The sequence below is a fragment of the Oryctolagus cuniculus genome, chromosome 8, assembly GCF_051225735.1.
Source record: "Oryctolagus cuniculus isolate XC-2025 breed Fujian yellow rabbit chromosome 8, ASM5122573v1, whole genome shotgun sequence".
In the NCBI taxonomy this organism is placed as follows: domain Eukaryota; kingdom Metazoa; phylum Chordata; class Mammalia; order Lagomorpha; family Leporidae; genus Oryctolagus; species Oryctolagus cuniculus.
The window spans coordinates 71,800,784-71,818,074 of NC_142874.1; the positions used below are offsets into that span (position 1 = coordinate 71,800,784).

The 17,291-nt window shown below is 39.9% G+C and overlaps 1 protein-coding gene across 13 annotated transcripts in view; it reads right to left on the reverse strand.

Moving 5' to 3' along the window:
- Positions 1-16,069, reverse strand: part of ADAD1 (adenosine deaminase domain containing 1) — a 128,929-nt gene extending 112,860 nt beyond the window's left edge. For 9 of the 13 annotated variants that reach the window (XM_089302550.1, XM_089302546.1, XM_089302547.1 and 6 more), the window contains exons 1-5: positions 15,930-16,069; positions 15,347-15,526; positions 14,437-14,625; positions 12,018-12,185; positions 3,077-3,145 (exon numbers count right to left, since the gene is read on the reverse strand). In XM_089302550.1, the coding sequence (XP_089158676.1) occupies positions 3,077-3,145; positions 12,018-12,185; positions 14,437-14,625; positions 15,347-15,518 (598 nt within the window). In that variant the 5' untranslated portion in view covers positions 15,519-15,526; positions 15,930-16,069. Of the gene's footprint in view, positions 1-3,076; positions 3,146-12,017; positions 12,186-14,436; positions 14,626-15,078; positions 15,204-15,346; positions 15,527-15,929 lie in introns of those variants that run through there. The other 4 variants (XM_089302552.1, XM_089302548.1, XM_089302554.1 and 1 more) reach the window with 2 other exon arrangements.
- Between the last annotated feature and the right edge of the window lie 1,222 nt (positions 16,070-17,291).

Below are 17,291 nucleotides of genomic sequence, written 5' to 3' on the forward strand. Positions count from 1 at the left end.
GCTCACTGATGGGGCCAGCACTTTGGCACTGTGTGTTAAAGCCACGGCCTGCAGTGCTGGCATCCCATATGGGCACTGGTTCAAGTCCCGGCTGCTCTACTTCCAATCCAAATCTCTACTTTTGCCTGGGAAAGCAGTGGAAGATGGCCCAAGTCCTTGGGCCCTTGCACCTGCATCGGAGACCCAGAAGAAGCTTCTGGCTCCTGGCTTCAGATCAGTTCAGTCTGACCACTGCAGTCATTTAGAGAGTGAACAAGCAGATGGAAGACTCTCTCTGGCTCTACCTCTGTAACTCTTTCAAATAAATCTTAAAAAAAAACCAAAAACAAAAACAAAAACTCACTGATGTAGGATCGATCCCTCATGTCTCTTTTGTTTATCAGCTCTTAAAACTGTTAGGACAAGTGAACTATATTGAAATGATGGTGGGTTTTGTCTTCATATATATTCAGCTTTCTCTGGTCTGATCCTTTTACTCCAAGCAAGCACAGAAACGTACCAGGCCTTTTGCTCTGAGAGAACAGATCAAGATTGAATAGGCTGGTGTGGAGGAGGACAAGATGGTAGTATAGCATCGGAACATTCTGAGTCATGGGGGAAAAAATAGTTGGTGAGCAGAGAGGATACAAGCCAGTGGCAGAATTGTCAGAAGTTCACACAGAGTGGCCCAGGAGTCCACCAGAGACTGCTCAGGTCCACCCTGGGGGAGCAAAGGGGAAGGAGAGGTGATATACGTGCAGCGAAGGAGGGACTGAGCAAGGAGACTGGCACCACTCTCCTCAGTGAACTAGGTGAGAGGTCGCAAGTCCACAGAACTGTGGATAGAGGCAGGTGGGGAAGTTTGGTAAACTGTGTTGGAACTCCAAGCGGGAAGAAGGAGAAATTGTAGGGGAACAGGTGGAGAGGTTGGGCACACCACGGTCCATCTGTGCCTCCCCCCACCCCAACTGGACCTACAGCTGGTGGGGAAAAGCCTTATTGATTGTTTACATTTTCAAGTGTAAGCAGGGTCCTGCCACATTTGCCTCCCGTGCACACACCCATCAATTGCAGGTGCCACCTCACAATATGCCCCACCCAGGAACGAGGATCACAACATTTCAGAGTGATTTCCTCTCCACCACATAAGCTGTACAACAAGGAGTAGTCCTAAACAGCGAAAAGCTGAGCTTCTTTCATGCACCAGTGAGAAGCAAGCCCAGCCCCCCAGCAGGCGGGGCTTAGTACAACAAAGCCCTGGTACCCACCTCCATCATGATCTAGAAATAAACAGAGCTCCAGGAGGGGGGTGTGTGCTTCCACTTGCAACACAGAGACACACAGCAGCTCATAGCAGAGGGAAATCAATTTAAAAAAAATCAACAAGAAACCAACTAGAAATGCCAAAGAACAAAGGAAAAGTCCTGAATAAGAATAAGAAAGACATGAACTCTCCAAAGGGGCAATACAAATCTTCAATAATGAAGGATGAAGAAGAGATCGAGGATATGCCAAAAAAGGAATTCAGAAAACTAATAGTCAGATTACTTAGAAGCAACCAAAAACAAATTTATGATCTAAATAAAAAGCACTCCCAAGAAATTGAGATTTTTGAAGAGAAGCCAGAATGAAATACTGGAATTGAAGAATTTAATAGACAGATAAAAAATGCAGTGGAAAGTCATAGCAACAGAATAGATGACACAGAAGAATATCAGAACTAGAAGACAAACTTCCAGAAATAATATAGTTAGATCAAATACAAGAAGAAATTAGAAAATTAAAAATCACAGTTGGAGATTTACAAGAGTCTATCAAACAACCCAACTTACAGATCTTAGGAATTCTAGAAGGTGTGGAAAGAGATGGGATTAGAAAGCCTTCTTAATAAGATAATAACAGAGAACTCCCACAATCTGGATAAAGAGACACCCATGAACAAGAAATACACAGAACTCTCAATAGACAAGACCAGAAAAGAAATTCACTGCGACACATTTTAGCAAAACTCACCTCAGTGAAACACAAAGAACAGATCTTAAAATATGCACAAGAGAAACAACAAATCATTCAGAGGAAACCCAATTAGACATGGCAGAAGAGCCCAAGAGAGCATTTCAGACATGGAAAGCCAAGACACTGTGGTAAAAAATATCCTACATGAAGGATCTCTGTAAGTGAGACCCCAGTGGAAAGAAGTGGCCATCAAAGAAGGGTGTACTTTTCTCTGAAGGAAGGAGAGAACTTTCACTTTGCTTATGGCCTTGTCTAATTGCTGACAGAGTCTGTGGTCACAAAAGACTTCCATAGCCTTAGTAGGTGATCACTGACATCATAAATAAGAGTGTTAATTGTTAAATTAACAACAGAAGTCTCTGTACAATTACTCTCCATGTAGGACCTCTGTCCTTAATTAGCTGTACTATTAGAATTAACTGCAAAACTAGTTCTCAAACAGTACTTTATACATTGTGTGCGTGTGTGTGGGGGGTGCAAATTAAAAAAAAAAGATTCAATAGGCCTAAGAATTTTCAAATCCTAACCTCCAGTCCTGGAAAAGAAAGAAAAATTCTTTTTCCTTTTTATTTTACAAATACATGAACTTTAAAATCCAAAGCATGCCTACTTTATGGTCAGTGTACAAATTAAGAATAATTTCCTGTCTTCCAGGAAATTCATATGATATAGAAAGTATAAAATAACTATCATACAATTTTGAATGTGATGAAGTATTATAGTAAAATAATGAAAGTTACTATTCAGTGAGCATGTACTGTGTATCAGGCAGTGACCTAAGCATTTTACATGCATGAATTAATTTAATCATCACAATAACACATGAGGAATTACTGTAATTGCAATTCTACAGATGAATAAATTAAGGTGCCAGTAACTGGTCCCTTGTCACACAGTAACTTCACCTGAAGCTTGAGTGACTAATAACTGCCATTAAAAGGTGAACAGATTATTTAATGAATAGCCAATGTGTGAGAACTTTGAATGATAAAATGTATACTTCATACTTTGGCATTTTTTAATTATGTTAAGTTTTAAATGGGTTACTCTCCTAAAAAGAAAGATTACAAAAGACTCCTACCATAATGTACTTTTGAAACATATGATGGTTCAGGTGTAGCAACAGGTTCTGCAGGTATAGGAGGAGGCCCTGTAAAAACAAAACAAAAGTGTAAGTAAACATGAGACTTTAACATTCCACACTGCTGGTACCTTATTATTCTACAATAAACCAGCTATACAAGAATAATTTTCCTATCTATTTCTGCCAGCTCTGAGCCATCAAATACCCATTAGCTCAGCCTCAACAAAGTCTTTCCTATTTCCTACTTTGAAATCATGTATGGAAACAAATTTTGGAGTTTCCTAATCTGATTCTACTACATAACTTGCTTTCTAATAGATACAATATTCCAAAAAGCAGCTAAAAATAAAGTTCCACTTTACAAACCAATGAACATTTTTATATTTATGACTGTAAAACAGTTCCAGTTATTATTCTATTAAAATTATAAAAATGATCATTTTAAATACTACTTTTTAAAGATTTATTTACTAATTTTAAAGACAGAGTTACAGAGAGAGTGATCTTCCACTTGCTGGTTCATTCCCCAAATAGTCACTACAGCTGTAGCTGTGCTGATCCGAAGCAAGGAGCTTCCTCTGGGTCTTCCACGTTGGTGCAGGGACCTAACTATTTGGACCATCTTCTGCTACTTTTCCAGGCACATTCACCAGAAGCTAGATCAGCAGTGGAGCAACTGGGGCACAAACTGGCATCCATACAGGATGCCAACACTGCAGGCAGCAGCTTTACCCACTATGCCACAGCACTGCCCCCTTAAATACTGTTTTACCAGGGTATTTTCCAGGGTACAAAGTTTTCCATACTTTAAAAAGTCTCATTTTTTGCAACTGCTTTTCGATGTGGTCCCCAAAGTTAATGAATACAGGGAAAACCAGAAAAGAGTACATAAAGCCAGAGGATGAAAAGATCAGGAAAGCTTAAATGAAGAGATTCCAGAGCTAAAGTGCCAATAAAGGGGCGACTGCCAGCAGCACCAGCATCCCATATGGGCATCAGTTCAAATCTTGGATGCTCTGTTTCCTATAAGTCTTCCTGCTAATGCCCGGGAAAGCAGTGAAAAATGGCCCAAGTGCTTGCCTCCTTTCACCCACATGGGAGACATTGAAGAAGCTCCTGCCTTCAGATTGGTCAAGCTCTGGTCATTGCAGCCATTTGGGGAGAGAACCAGTGGAAGATCTCATTCTCTGTCTCTCTCTCTGTGTAATTCTGCCCTTCAAATAAATAAATAAACCTTAATAAAAAGTCCCAATAAAGTAGTTAGTCTTGCATAATAAACATTCATAGGAGCTGGCTTGGTGGCGTAGTGGGTTAAGCTGCTGCCTGTGGTGCCAGCATCCCATATGGGCAGCTTCTTTGGAGTCTCCCATACAGGTGCAGGTACTCAAGCACTTGTGCCATCTTCTGCTTTCCCAAGCCATAAACAGAGAGCTGAATTCGAAGAGCAGCAGCTGGGACACAAACTCAGATTCTGGCACCGCATACAGAGGCATAGCCTATTATGCCATAGGGCTGGCCACAGTAAAAATAATTAACAAGTAGTCAAGATCGGAAAACACAAAAAAAGGCAATTTTTTTGAACAAATGCTGCTAAAACTGGACAAGCACATGCAAAAGAATGAAGGTAGACCCCTACTTAATACCATAGATTAAAAATGAACTCAAAATGGATCAAATACCTAAACATTAGAGTTTTATATATCTATACCTATATCTATATCTATCTCCTAGGAGAAAACACAGAGGAAAAGCTCCATGACACCAAGTTTGGCAAGAACTTTGGCTATGACTCTAAGAGCATGTAAACAAAAGAAAAAAATAGACAAACTGGATTTCATCAAAATTAACAACTTCTGTACACCCACAGAGTAAAATGGCATCCAATGAATATTTGCAAGTTACTTGATTAAGGGTTGATATCCAGATATCAACTACAATACAACACACTCAGCAACAAAACCAAGCATCTAGGTAGTGAATGTTTAGCCTAATGGTTAAGTGTTCCACATCAAAGTACCTGGGTTCCCATCCTAACTCTGGCTCACAACTCATTTTCTGCCAAAGCACACCTAGGAAGGAATTGAGGAGGGCTTAAGTAATTGGATTCCTGCTGCCTTAATAGAGTTCCTGGCTCCAGGCTCTGACTTTGGCAATTGTGGGCATTTAGGATGTGAACCAGTGGATGGGGGTGTTCTTTCTCTCTCTCTGCCTCTAGACATTAAAGCAACAACAACAAACTATATATCAAGCACCTACTTGAAAAATGAGCAAAGGATTTGATATTTCTCTAAAGAATATCTATGCAGGGGCTGGTTCTGTGGCATAGTGGGCAATGCTGCTGCCTGCAGTGCCAGCATCCCATATGGATGCCAGTTTGAGCCCTGGCTGCTCCACTTCCAATCTAGTGCTAATTCCTGCTAATTCTACTTCCAATTACTGCTAATGTGCCTGGGAAAGCAGCAGAAGATGGCCCAAGTCCTTGGACCCCTACACCCACATGGAAGACCTGGAAGAAGTTCTAGGTTCCTGGCTTTGGATCAACCCAGTTCTGGTCATTGTGACCATTTGGAGAGTGAATCAGCAGATGGAAGACTCTCTGCCTGTGCCTGTGCCTGTAAGTCTGCCTTTCAAATAAATAAATAAATCCTAAAAAAAGAATATATACAAATGAACAATAAGAATATGAAAAAGATGTTCAACATAACTTTTTTTAAATATTTACTTTATTTGAAAGGTGGAGTTACAGACAGGAAGAGGCAGATGCAAAGATAGAAAGAGAAAGAAAGAGAGAAAAGAGGAAAGAGAAAAGAGAGAAAAAGAGAGAATCTTCATCCACTGGTTCACTCCCCAAATGGCCGCAATAGCTGAAGCTGGGCCAGACAGTCCAAAGCCAGGAGCCTCTTCTGGGTCTCCCACATGGGTTCAGGGGCCTAAACACCTGGTTTATCTTCCACTGCTTTCCCAGGTACATTAGCTGGGAGCTAGATCAGAAATGGAGCAGCCAGGACTCAAACTGGCTCCAATATGGATGCCAGCGCGGCAGGCAGAGGCTTAACCTGCTACACCACAGTGCTGGCCCTTCAACATATTCATTAAGGAAATGTAAATCAAAACCACAAATGAGCTGTCACAACATTTCCTTTAGGTTGGTTATTACCAAAAAACCAGAAAGTAAGTAGTATGGGCCAAGATATGGAGAAATTGGAACGTTTAGAGGCAGCCATGATGGCAGTATGGTGGTTGATCAAAAAATTACCCATGATCTGGCAATTCCACTTTCTGGGAATATAACATGAAAAACTGAAAGCAGGGTTTTGAGATGTTTGTAAACAGATGCTCATAGCAGCATTATCCACAATAGACAAAAAACAGAAGCAACCAAAACAGTCATCAACAGATGAATGAAAAAATAAAATGTAGAATATAAACTAAATAGATTATTCTGCCATTAAAAAAGAGAAAATTATGACTTTCCTGACAAAATCTACTCCATAAAGAAAGGACTATTTTATCATATACACAGACATCACCACAGGGATGAACAAAACATGAAAAAGCATGACAACTCCAAAATAGTTCTCCAAAAAGATATTAATCTGAAGGAAATCTATAAAATGTCTGAAACAGAACTCAAAATAATGATCCTAAGGAAACTAAATGTGATGCAAGAAAATAGAGACAGTTTAAAGAAATGAGGAAAACAGGTGACATAAATGAGAAAGTCACTAAGTAGACAGAAATCATTAAGAACAATCAAACAGAATTCTTGGAGCTGAAAACATCAATCAAATAAATAAAAATACCACTGAAAATTTCAACAGCAGAAAGAACAAACAAAAGAAAGAATTTCTTATCTGGAGCACAAGCGTTTTGAAATAACTCATTCACACAAAAATAAAGAGAAAAGAATGAAGCAATCAAGTATTCATATTATAGGGATTCCTGATGGAAAAGAGAAGGAAAAAAGCATTCATAGTCTACTGAATGAAATAAAAATTGAAAACTTGCCAAGTCTTGAGAGAGATACCCATCCAGATATAGGAAGATCAAAGAACACCAGGCAGATTCAACCAAAAAGAACTTCCCCAAGGCATATTTTGGTCAAATTGTCAAAAATTAAGGACAAGGAGAAGGAAAGAATCTTAAAGATAGTAAGAGAAACATGTCAAAATACAGATAAAGGAAAATCAATTAGACCACCAGATTTCTCAGTAGAAACCCTATAGGACAGAACAAAGTGGGGTGATTTATCAAGATCTTAAAGAAAAAAACATTTCAATTAAGAATAATATATCCGAGGCCAGTGCCGTAGCTCACTAGGCTAATCTTCCACATTGCGGTGCCAGCACACCGGGTTCTAGTCCCAGTCGGGGCGCCGGATTCTGTCCCGGTTGCCCCTCTTCCAGGCCAGCTCTCTGCTGTGGCCCGGGAGTGCAGTAGAGGATGGCCCAAGTACTTGGGCCCTGCACCCCATGGGAGACCAGGATAAGTACCTGGCTCCTGCCATCGGATCAGCGCAGTGTGCCAACCGCAGCATGCCGGCCGCGGAGGCCATTGGAGGGTGAACCAACAACAAAAGGAAGACCTTTCTCTCTGTCTCTCTCTCACTGTCCACTCTGCCTGTCAAAAAAAAAAAAATTAAAAGAATAATATATCTAACAAAGCTATTCTTCAGAAGTGAAGGAGAAATAAAGTATTCCCCAGATAAGCAAAAACAAAGAATTCATCATGCTAGACCAACCATACAAGATATTCTGAAGGGACTCCTACATTAGAAATAAACATCATGGGGGCTGGCATCATGGCATAGTATGCTAAGTCTCTGCCTGTGGTGCCAGAATCCCTTAAGCACGAGTTTTGTGTCCCAGAAGATCCTCTTCCAATCCAGGTCTCTGTTTAAGGCCTGAGAAAGCAGTGGAAATGGCCCAAGTGCTTGGGCCCCTGCACTTGTGTGGGCACCCCAGAAAAACCTCCTGTCTTTGGATTGGCTCAGCTCTGGCTGTTATGGCCATTTAGGGAGTGAACTAGCAGATGAAAGACCTTTATCTCTGTCTCTCCATCTTCCTGTAACTCTACCTCTCAAATAAATAAATAAAAATCTTAAGAAAAAAAGTATTAAACATCATGAAAACACTTGACACTACAAAATCTTGAACAGAGCAGATACAACCAGTAACAAATCAACAAAATGACAGATGTTAGTTCTTATCTATCAATAATAATTTTGGATGTAAATAGATTAAATTCCTCAGTCAAAAGGCAAAGGTTTGCTGAATGGATTAAACAAAAAACAAGACCCAGGGCTGGTATTGTGGCATAGTGGGTAAAGACATCACCTGCAGTGCCAGCAGCCCATACAGCCACTTGTTTGTGTCCTGGTTGCTCCACTCCCTATCCAACTCCCAGATAATGGCCTGGGAAAAGCAGTGGAAGATGGCTCAAGTGCTTGAGCCCTTGCCACTAATATGGGAGACCAGGTTGAAGCTCCATGCTCCTGGCTTATATCTGGCCCAGTCCCTGCCACTGCAGCCATTTGGGGAGTGGAAGATCTCTGTCTCTCCCTCACTCTCTCTGTAACTCTGCTTTTCAAATAAACGCATACATATTAAAAACAACAATAAGACTCAATTATATGCTACCTACAAAGAAATTCACTTCATAAAGTGAATCATTAGAGAAAAATATATAAATGTAGCAGGCAAACAGAAACCAAAATAGGCAGGAGTAGCTATTTTCATATCAGATAAAACAAACTTTAAATAAAAACTGTAGGAAGAGGCCGGCGCCGCGGCTCACTAGGCTAATCCTCCGCCTTGCGGCGCCGGCACACCGGGTTCTAGTCCCAGTCGGGGCGCCGGATTCTGTCCCGGTTGCCCCTCTTCCTGGCCAGCCCTCTGCTGTGGCCAGGGAGTGCAGTGGAGGATGGCCCAGGTGCTTGGGCCCTGCACCCCATGGGAGACCAGGAAAAGCACCTGGCTCCTGGCTCCTGCCATCTGATCAGCGCGGTGCGCCGGCCGCGGCGGCCATTGGAGGGTGAACCAACAACAAAAGGAAGACCTTTCTCTCTGTCTCTCTCTCACTGTCCACTCTGCCTGTCAAAAAAAAAAAAAAACAAAAAAAAAAAACAAACAAAAAAACCAAAAAACAAAAAAACTGTAGGAAGAGACAAAGAGGATATTACTTATTAATAAAACGATCATTCAGCAAGAATACATAACATCAAAAAACAACAAGAGATATATAGCAAATAACTATTAAAAAAAAAAAGAGATATATAGCAAATAACTATTAGACCTAAAAGGAGAGATTCACTCCAACATGATAATATTAACGGACTTCAATATCTCACTATCATCAAGGAAGATCATCCAGACAGAAAATTAACAAAGATATGGCTGGTACCATGGCTCAATAGGCTAATCCTCCACCCACGGCGCCGGCACACCGGGTTCTAGTCCCGGTCGGGACGCCAGATTCTGTCCCGGTTGCCCCTCTTCCAGTCCAGCTCTCTGCTATGGCCCGGGAGTGCAGTGGAGGATGGCCCAAGTCCTCGGGCCCTGCACCTGCATGGGAGACCAGGAGAAGCACCAGGCTCCTGGCTTCGGATCAGCGCTGTGCGCCGTCCGCAGCGCGCCATCCACAGCGGCCATTGGAGGGTGAACCAACAGTAAAGGAAGACCTTTCTCCCTGTCTCTCTCTCTCACTGTCCACTCTGCCTGTCACCAAAAAAAAAAAAAAATTAACAAAGATGCATCAGAGTTAACCCCCACATTATTGATCTTCTGGACCTAACAGATGTTTACAGAACATTTCACCCAACAGTTACAGAATACACATTCTTCTAATCAGTGCATGGGACATTTTCTTTGATACACCACCTATTAGACTGAAAATCAAGTCTCAGTAAATGTAGAAAGACTGAAATCATGTATCTTCAGATCACCAAGGAATAAAACTAGAAATCAGCAAAAAAGTAGAACACTTAAAATACATGGAAACAACATGCTACTGAATGACTGAAGACATTAAAAATGAAAAACATGTGTTTTATTTTATTGAAATAAAACATTTATTGAAACAAATGAAAATGAAAACACAATATATAAAAACCTGTGGGATTCAGCAAAAACAATATTAAGGGGGACGTTTTTAGCAATAAGTGATCCCTTTAAAAAATACAAAGATCTCAAGTAAATGATCTAATGATGAATCTCAAGGACTTAGGAAAACAAGAAATAGTCAAACCAAAAATCAGTATAAGGTAAGAAATAAGAATCAGGAACGAAATAAATGAAATTGCAATTCTAAAAAATAAAAGATCAACAAAACATAAAGCTGGGTTTTTTTTTAGAAGATAGACAAAACTTTTACCAGACCCACAGAGAAAACATTCAAATAACAGTAGAATAATTAGGTTCATACTTCTCACCATATATAAAAGTCAACTCAACATGGATGAAACACCTACATTTAAGACCTGACACTATGAAATTGAGGAAGAAAATGTAGGGGAAACACTTCAAGACACTGGTGTAGGTGATGACTTCTGGGATTAGATCCCCAAAGCACAGACAACAAAAGCAAAACTAGACAAACAGGATTATACTTAGAAACTTCTGCACAGCACAGGAAACAAAAGAGTGAAGAGATATCTGACAGAATGGGAGAAAATATCTGCAAGCTACTTATCTAACAGAAGATTAATATCCAGAATATATCACCAACTCAAAAACTAAACAAAACACAATTCAGTTAAGAAATATTTAATCAAATCAGTTTCAATTATTAAATCACTTCTATTAAAATGGCAAAAACACGTAAGAATTCATCTGAAAGAATATAAAGACCCTAAGTATGAAGAAGTGAAAGATGAAATATACTAAAAACAAAATCTAGTAGTAATGTGATAATTTGTCTTTAAAAACAATGAACTTTATGGTCACTGAAGTAAAATTTAAAATCTTTTTAATTTTAAAAGTTGCCTTATTTAAGGTTAAACCACATGAAATGAATACTGCCAAAAAGTGCTATTGTATATAGCATGCTAACGTATTTCTCAATTGATTAATACTTAATAAGAACTACCATTATTTGGTGTGTGTTATTCACCTGGCACTGGTAAATGGTTTACAGGCATTTGTTCATTTAACGCTAATGATAGTAACAGAAAGTAGTTACTGGAGACAGTTACAAGAGGCAGTTTGTCTCCACCTTTCAAATGAGACTTAGGTTTAGAGGGCAGGATCAATATTGCAACCCGAGTAATTCTAGATTTTACACTTAAAAATTTTTTGTTGTTGTATTAAGAGACAGCAGAGAGTGAGAGTGAGACAAAGAGAGACAGCTCCTAGCCACAGGATCATTCATAAAATGCCTGCAGCTATGGTGTGTGCCTGGCTGAAGCCTGGAGTCCAGAAATTCATCTCCATCTCCCACATTGGTGGAGGAATAGAACAATTTGAGCCATCAAATGCTGCACACCAGGGTGCACACTAGCAGAAAGCTGAAATCAGGAACAGAGCAGAGACTCTTCAATTAACCAATCTGCTATGCTACCTTTGGCCATTTTCCCAAATAACTATCATTTACTGAATTTTACAGGCAAATTTTTTAAAAATTGCATTAAAGTGATCTAAGTATTAAATGTACAGTATGTAATAAAAATCTAAGAAATCAAAGAGAAAACCACTGATCAGGACTGAACTCATTAACAATCTCACAAGTTATCAGAGTGGTCAGCAACATGATTATATCTTTTGGTGCTGCAATATACAAAAACTACTATTAAATAGGTCAGCAGATAGCAACTAAAGGTATTTATTCAAATCCTTCAGCTTCTATCTTACAAGATGCCAAGTAATTCTTCATGAACGTAAACCTTACATCTTTTTGGGAAATGATACATTTTAAAAAATATGTTATAATCAACAGTATTTACCTGATGCTTCTAAGACTCTTGGTTCAGGTTCATCCAATTGTAGAAGCTCATCAAGAGCTAATTTTGCTGCATTGGATCTAGACTCCTTTTTATTTTGTCCCAGTCCAGTCTTGTATTGAATACCATCCACCACAGCACAAAAAGCAAAATATGGTCCCATAACATTACCTTGAAAAAGAAGTTGGAATGAATGCTACAATAATTCATAGAATATCCTTGCAAATGACATCTGTTTATAGGAAAACATCCCAGTACAAAAATTCTGGAAAACGATTTACTTTAGAATCACCAATTTCTTAAGTCTTTTTGTAGGGTCAAAAAAACTATAGCTGGATAGGCCATTGAACTCATTTTGAGGATTCAAATAGCCAAGCTGACTCCAGATTCAGTATGAAAAATAATGCCAGCTTTAGAATACAGGTCATACTTGCAATAACAGTGAATGCCTAGTATAATGTTTGGCAATGGTAAACAATAACACTAAAATATCTACCAAATGGCCAATGAGAGACAAACTGTTGTTGAAAACTTCAATATGAATAAAGCTGAATTTATCCCACTCTCAGATTGCTCCAGAACATAAGGAATTGTTCTGAAGAAATCCTGTGTAGCCATTAAGCTCATGGTAAGCAATTCAATCCATTATAGTTTAGGGCAAATTGGGAGAGTGAGGAAAGAAAATCAAAACATAAGAAAACAACAACAACAACAAAAAACCCTAAAAATTAAAATGAATGTCCATCCAGTCTTCTTAAGATCCTAGAAAAATTGCTTTTACTAGGTTTTACTTAGCTTTCATACTTTCTTGATGAAAATTAAATACAATAATCTCATAAACTTACAGGTCAAATTTTTTTCTGTTTCAAATTTATTTTTTATATTCAGAATTCAGGAGACCTACAGGTGCTAAGTCTCCAGTCTCTGGTTATGGGTGGCTAGGTATAATGTCCCTGCACATAAACCCCACTATCTTATTGCCTCATTGAGTCAGAATCATATTACATTAACTGTTACATATCAGTGTTTTACAAGCAACTCCTGACTGCATCTTGGAAAATTTCCCATTGTTTAAGACTTGTTTCCCAAGTGTCTTAACTCATGATCACCTGTGTTCAATTCAACTTTACTAAACCAGAAAGCACTCAGTATATTTAACAAGTGGCCCAGATGACTCTTATGTGATACCACACCTCAAAATGGTTAAGTTTTGTGTCAGAATGCTGAGACCTTTAAGCTGCAGTCTGTTTGTAACCCAGGTTCTCAAACTTTATTATGGATCTAAATCACATGAGGAGCCTGTTAAAAATACCGACACTCTGGTCTCAGTACCAAACCCACTGATTCAAATTATTTAGCTACAGTTTGAATATAAAATAAACAACAATCAATGGGTCATGTTTTTGAGTAGTTTTTTTGCTCGTAGCAGTGAAAATTCATCCTGATCAATTTGGAAAAAATAAAAAAGTGACATTTTCCAGTAGTCTGAGAGGAAAGCTAACAAGCTGAACAGGGAGTCAGCCCACCTCAATATAAAGTGATTTCTTTCTTAATATGAAGTTTCTATTTTTGTCATCTACTACTTATATTTCATCGAAAAGAACAGACTGAAACATGTTGTTGCTGTTGCAATTCTTACTAAAATCTCAATAGCTTTCAATCCTTTTGCAAAGATACTGATAAAAGTTAGTAAGAGGAAAAATAAACCAAACTACTTATGCTAGTGTACAAACATACACATAATATACACCAAGTGTTTGTTCATATTGGTTTCTTTTGACTTATTTTTAAGCTGACACTTCCTTTTAAGATCATTTACTCTTACTCTGTCACTTTGCTGAAGTTTTTCCTAAATCATTGACCATAATGTGAATCAGAAGCCTATTTCTGCATTTTACTGATCTGAACTTCTCTGATATTTCATAGACATAAAGCAGTCACAGATTCTTCTGGTTTGGGATCGATGGTTAGGGGTGGTTAAGAGAGAATGGAGAAAACTGTAACAGAGATGTCCCCAGATTTGATGTCAAATCTTTGATTTTTACAAGTCAAATTTAACTATAGTTTTTTCTTAGGCATCATAATCACATAATCTTAGTCCAAGTATTCAACATTACTACAAAAGCATGTTCATTGCACATTAAGTATTAAAACTTTTCAAATAATGCATGAGGATATTTTCAGTTCAGCTAGGAACATACAAAAAATTACAGTGCAATGGTTATAAAAATTTTATATATTTGCAGAGGTTCAAAAGGTTAAAGGGTTATGAACATATGGATTTCCTATGTATACTTGTGAAAACATACTAGCAGTCATTTAAATAACCAAATTTAACACCACTTACTATGCTCTGTTTTTAATGGGAAAAAATACTCCTATTTTCTAATACCATAAAAACAAGAGACAGCTTTGCACTTGCCTGTTGTTACAGTTTCCTTAAGGTCAAGCTGAACCCGCTGCATCTGTGCAAACTGGTGCAAGGCTGATACAGGATTTATTTCTCCACGTTTATACTTCATTATAAATTCCTTAGGTATTTTTTTTGGAGGAAGGACAGGATTTGAAATGGGTGAAAGACCTTTGGAAAGCAATGGTTCTGGAAAATTACCTAAAAAGAAATGTCTATGTTTCTCAATTTGGTTTAAAAAAAATAGCAAAAGCACCAAATCCTTCCCCCCAATGGAAGATTGTCCTAGATAATATATAGTCATATGCATCGTTCATTAGTTTCTACTACATAATTTTGGCTCAAGTGAGAACAACCTGTTACTCCATGTATGTTTTTCAGTAATAAAACTATGTTGCAAAGAAATGATATATCACTACTGACATCAAAGTACCATGGAATTTTTATGTCAAGGTCTTCAGAAGCTAAGCCATTTTTACAGATGATGTCAGCAGGCTTAGAATGGAGAAAGACACCTATTTTGGGACTAGAACTGCTTCAACAGCCCCTCGCTATGATTTTCGACTCCCTCTCACGATGAATTCAATTCAACCGGGAAGGTACATCTGCCCCTGTATATTTAACACTCTGCTAAGACAAGAGTGGACTACAAACCATTCTAAGTCCTCTCCCTTCACTGAAATCTCCTCTCAAGATGGCAAGAAACACGAAGCGCTGAACAGTCAAGACAGGAAAGAACAGTTAAGTAAGCAGAGCTGCGCATGCTTTCTACAACGTCGGATTCCAGTGCCAGGTGGGAAGCAGCCACGGGTTAATGATAATATGTCGAGAAACACTGAAACCAGAGGCCCAACAGAACTCACTAGCCATCCCAGAATCGTAAAGAACTGAAGCATTATTACAAACGAGAAAGAAGTCCTACCCGTCACTTGCGTAACCTTGGATGCCATACTGGACAGGCTGTAACTTTCCGAGGCATATCCTGTGGGTGTGGTTACCTTCTGGGCTGATGGTTGAACTGGCAAGTTCTTTTTCAGCATCTGAGCAAAACTAGGGACCCTGGAACTCTGAAACCAGTCATTTTTGGCAGACATTTTCTCACCTACAAATCATAACAAAAACTGACGGTAAACGAAAAAGTTATGAACTAAAAATACTCGGGGGGCGGGGGGGGGAGGAGCCGTATAGTTCCATAAATGGCGTTTCCACACAGAACACGGCCAAGACCCTCTTTAGCTTATCTCAGGACTGCTTCCATGAGTTTTCACATACACAAAAGTTCTCAGCTGAACCTTTCCCGTAAATTCTACCACAAAGGAAGAGAGAGACAACAGTCCCGTAAATAAAAAAAATAAAGTAATTAAAAAAAAGAATGTTAAAAAAATAAAAATAAAACCCTTAAATTCAGTCAGGGATCAGGGCAGACATTAGCAAGGTCGGGGGGTTAAAAACAAAGACATCAACCCGTTGTAGGCCGCCCGCGCCCTAGCCCAACTCCCACACACCGAGGTTGTCCTTCACGCCTTCCCGGCTGGACCCTGCGGCCAGCCGGCTGGCCAGCGGCAGGCCTAGCCGCAGGCCTGGGGCTCGACGGCTGCCGCCCGTCGCCACCGTTGCTTCCTCCTCCCGGGCTCAACCTCTGGCCTCACGTCTCTGCGCGAGGGCCACGCAGTCAGAGTCGCGTCTTTCAAACGCGGCCTCGCGCTGCCCCTGCAGGACACGGGGCGCCCCCGCGTCTGCCTCGTCCAATCACCAACCGTCTCCTTGGCCGCACCTGCGCCTGCGCCTGCGCCGTGCCGCCGCGCTCTGCGCCCTGGGTCGCCTAGGGAAGAGATACGGAACGTTGCGCACGTTCGAGGCCCCTGTGTTGCGTACCCTGTTCTCTGAGCCCTGGGATCTGGGCGGACTGGCCGCCCACTCTGCGGGGAAATCGGGTAAAATGGTTTCGTTCTGCGTCTTTGATTCCTGCCCCAGGCTCCCTGCTGTCCTCACAGGACGTTACGTGAGTGGCGGTCTAAACAGCAGTTGAGTGTAGCAGGGGCATTTCCTGCCGAACCTGAGGGCTGCCCAAGGGGTGCCTGCGTGAGGGTGGTTTCAAGGAAACCGTTCACTTTATCCCCAGTCATAATCTGAGAAGGAGCTCGTGGACGTGGGCATGGTTTTGGTTCCGTGGCAGCCCCGTTCACAGGGAAAAAAAAAAAAAGCCACGATGGAGTGCTGAAGCTTCAACAGTTGAGCCTGACAGAACAGTGGTAAAAATGGGCGAAGGATTTGGAAGCAAATGGCAGCACTATCTGCGTGCCAGATGCAATGTGGGTGATTTCAGTGCTTTGTTACCCAAAGGTTGAAGGCGGCCCTACTCCAAATGCGAGCTGATAGAACATATTTTCAGTAGTTAATCACCCAGCAAGGTTTGGCATGTAGCTAAGAAGGAATTCAAAGAATTGAATGGCTTTGTTACAACAAAATTTCAGTGTCCATGTACTTTTTATATGGAAAATGTTTCTCAAGAGTTAAATCTGTTAATAACAGCTGTTGGTAGTCCACCTCATTGCAGCAAGAAGTGATATTCACACATAAAAACATAGGCAGGTTGGAAAAAAAACAGCCCCATCTCATTAAGCCAGGAATTTTCTATAATTGTTTTTTGTTAGTGATTATCAAAATGTCTTGATTATGTTGCTTTGATCAAGTTTCCATTAATAACTGTAATGATAACTAGGCCCAGAATTATTTTTAACATTTAGAGACTTTTGGTAACAGAAAATAAATGAAGGATTATGAATAAAATAGCGCAAAAATATAATTTTAAATACATTGGGATCAAATTTGAGAGGAGATGTGGAGTGGAAATAGAAGCTCAAAGA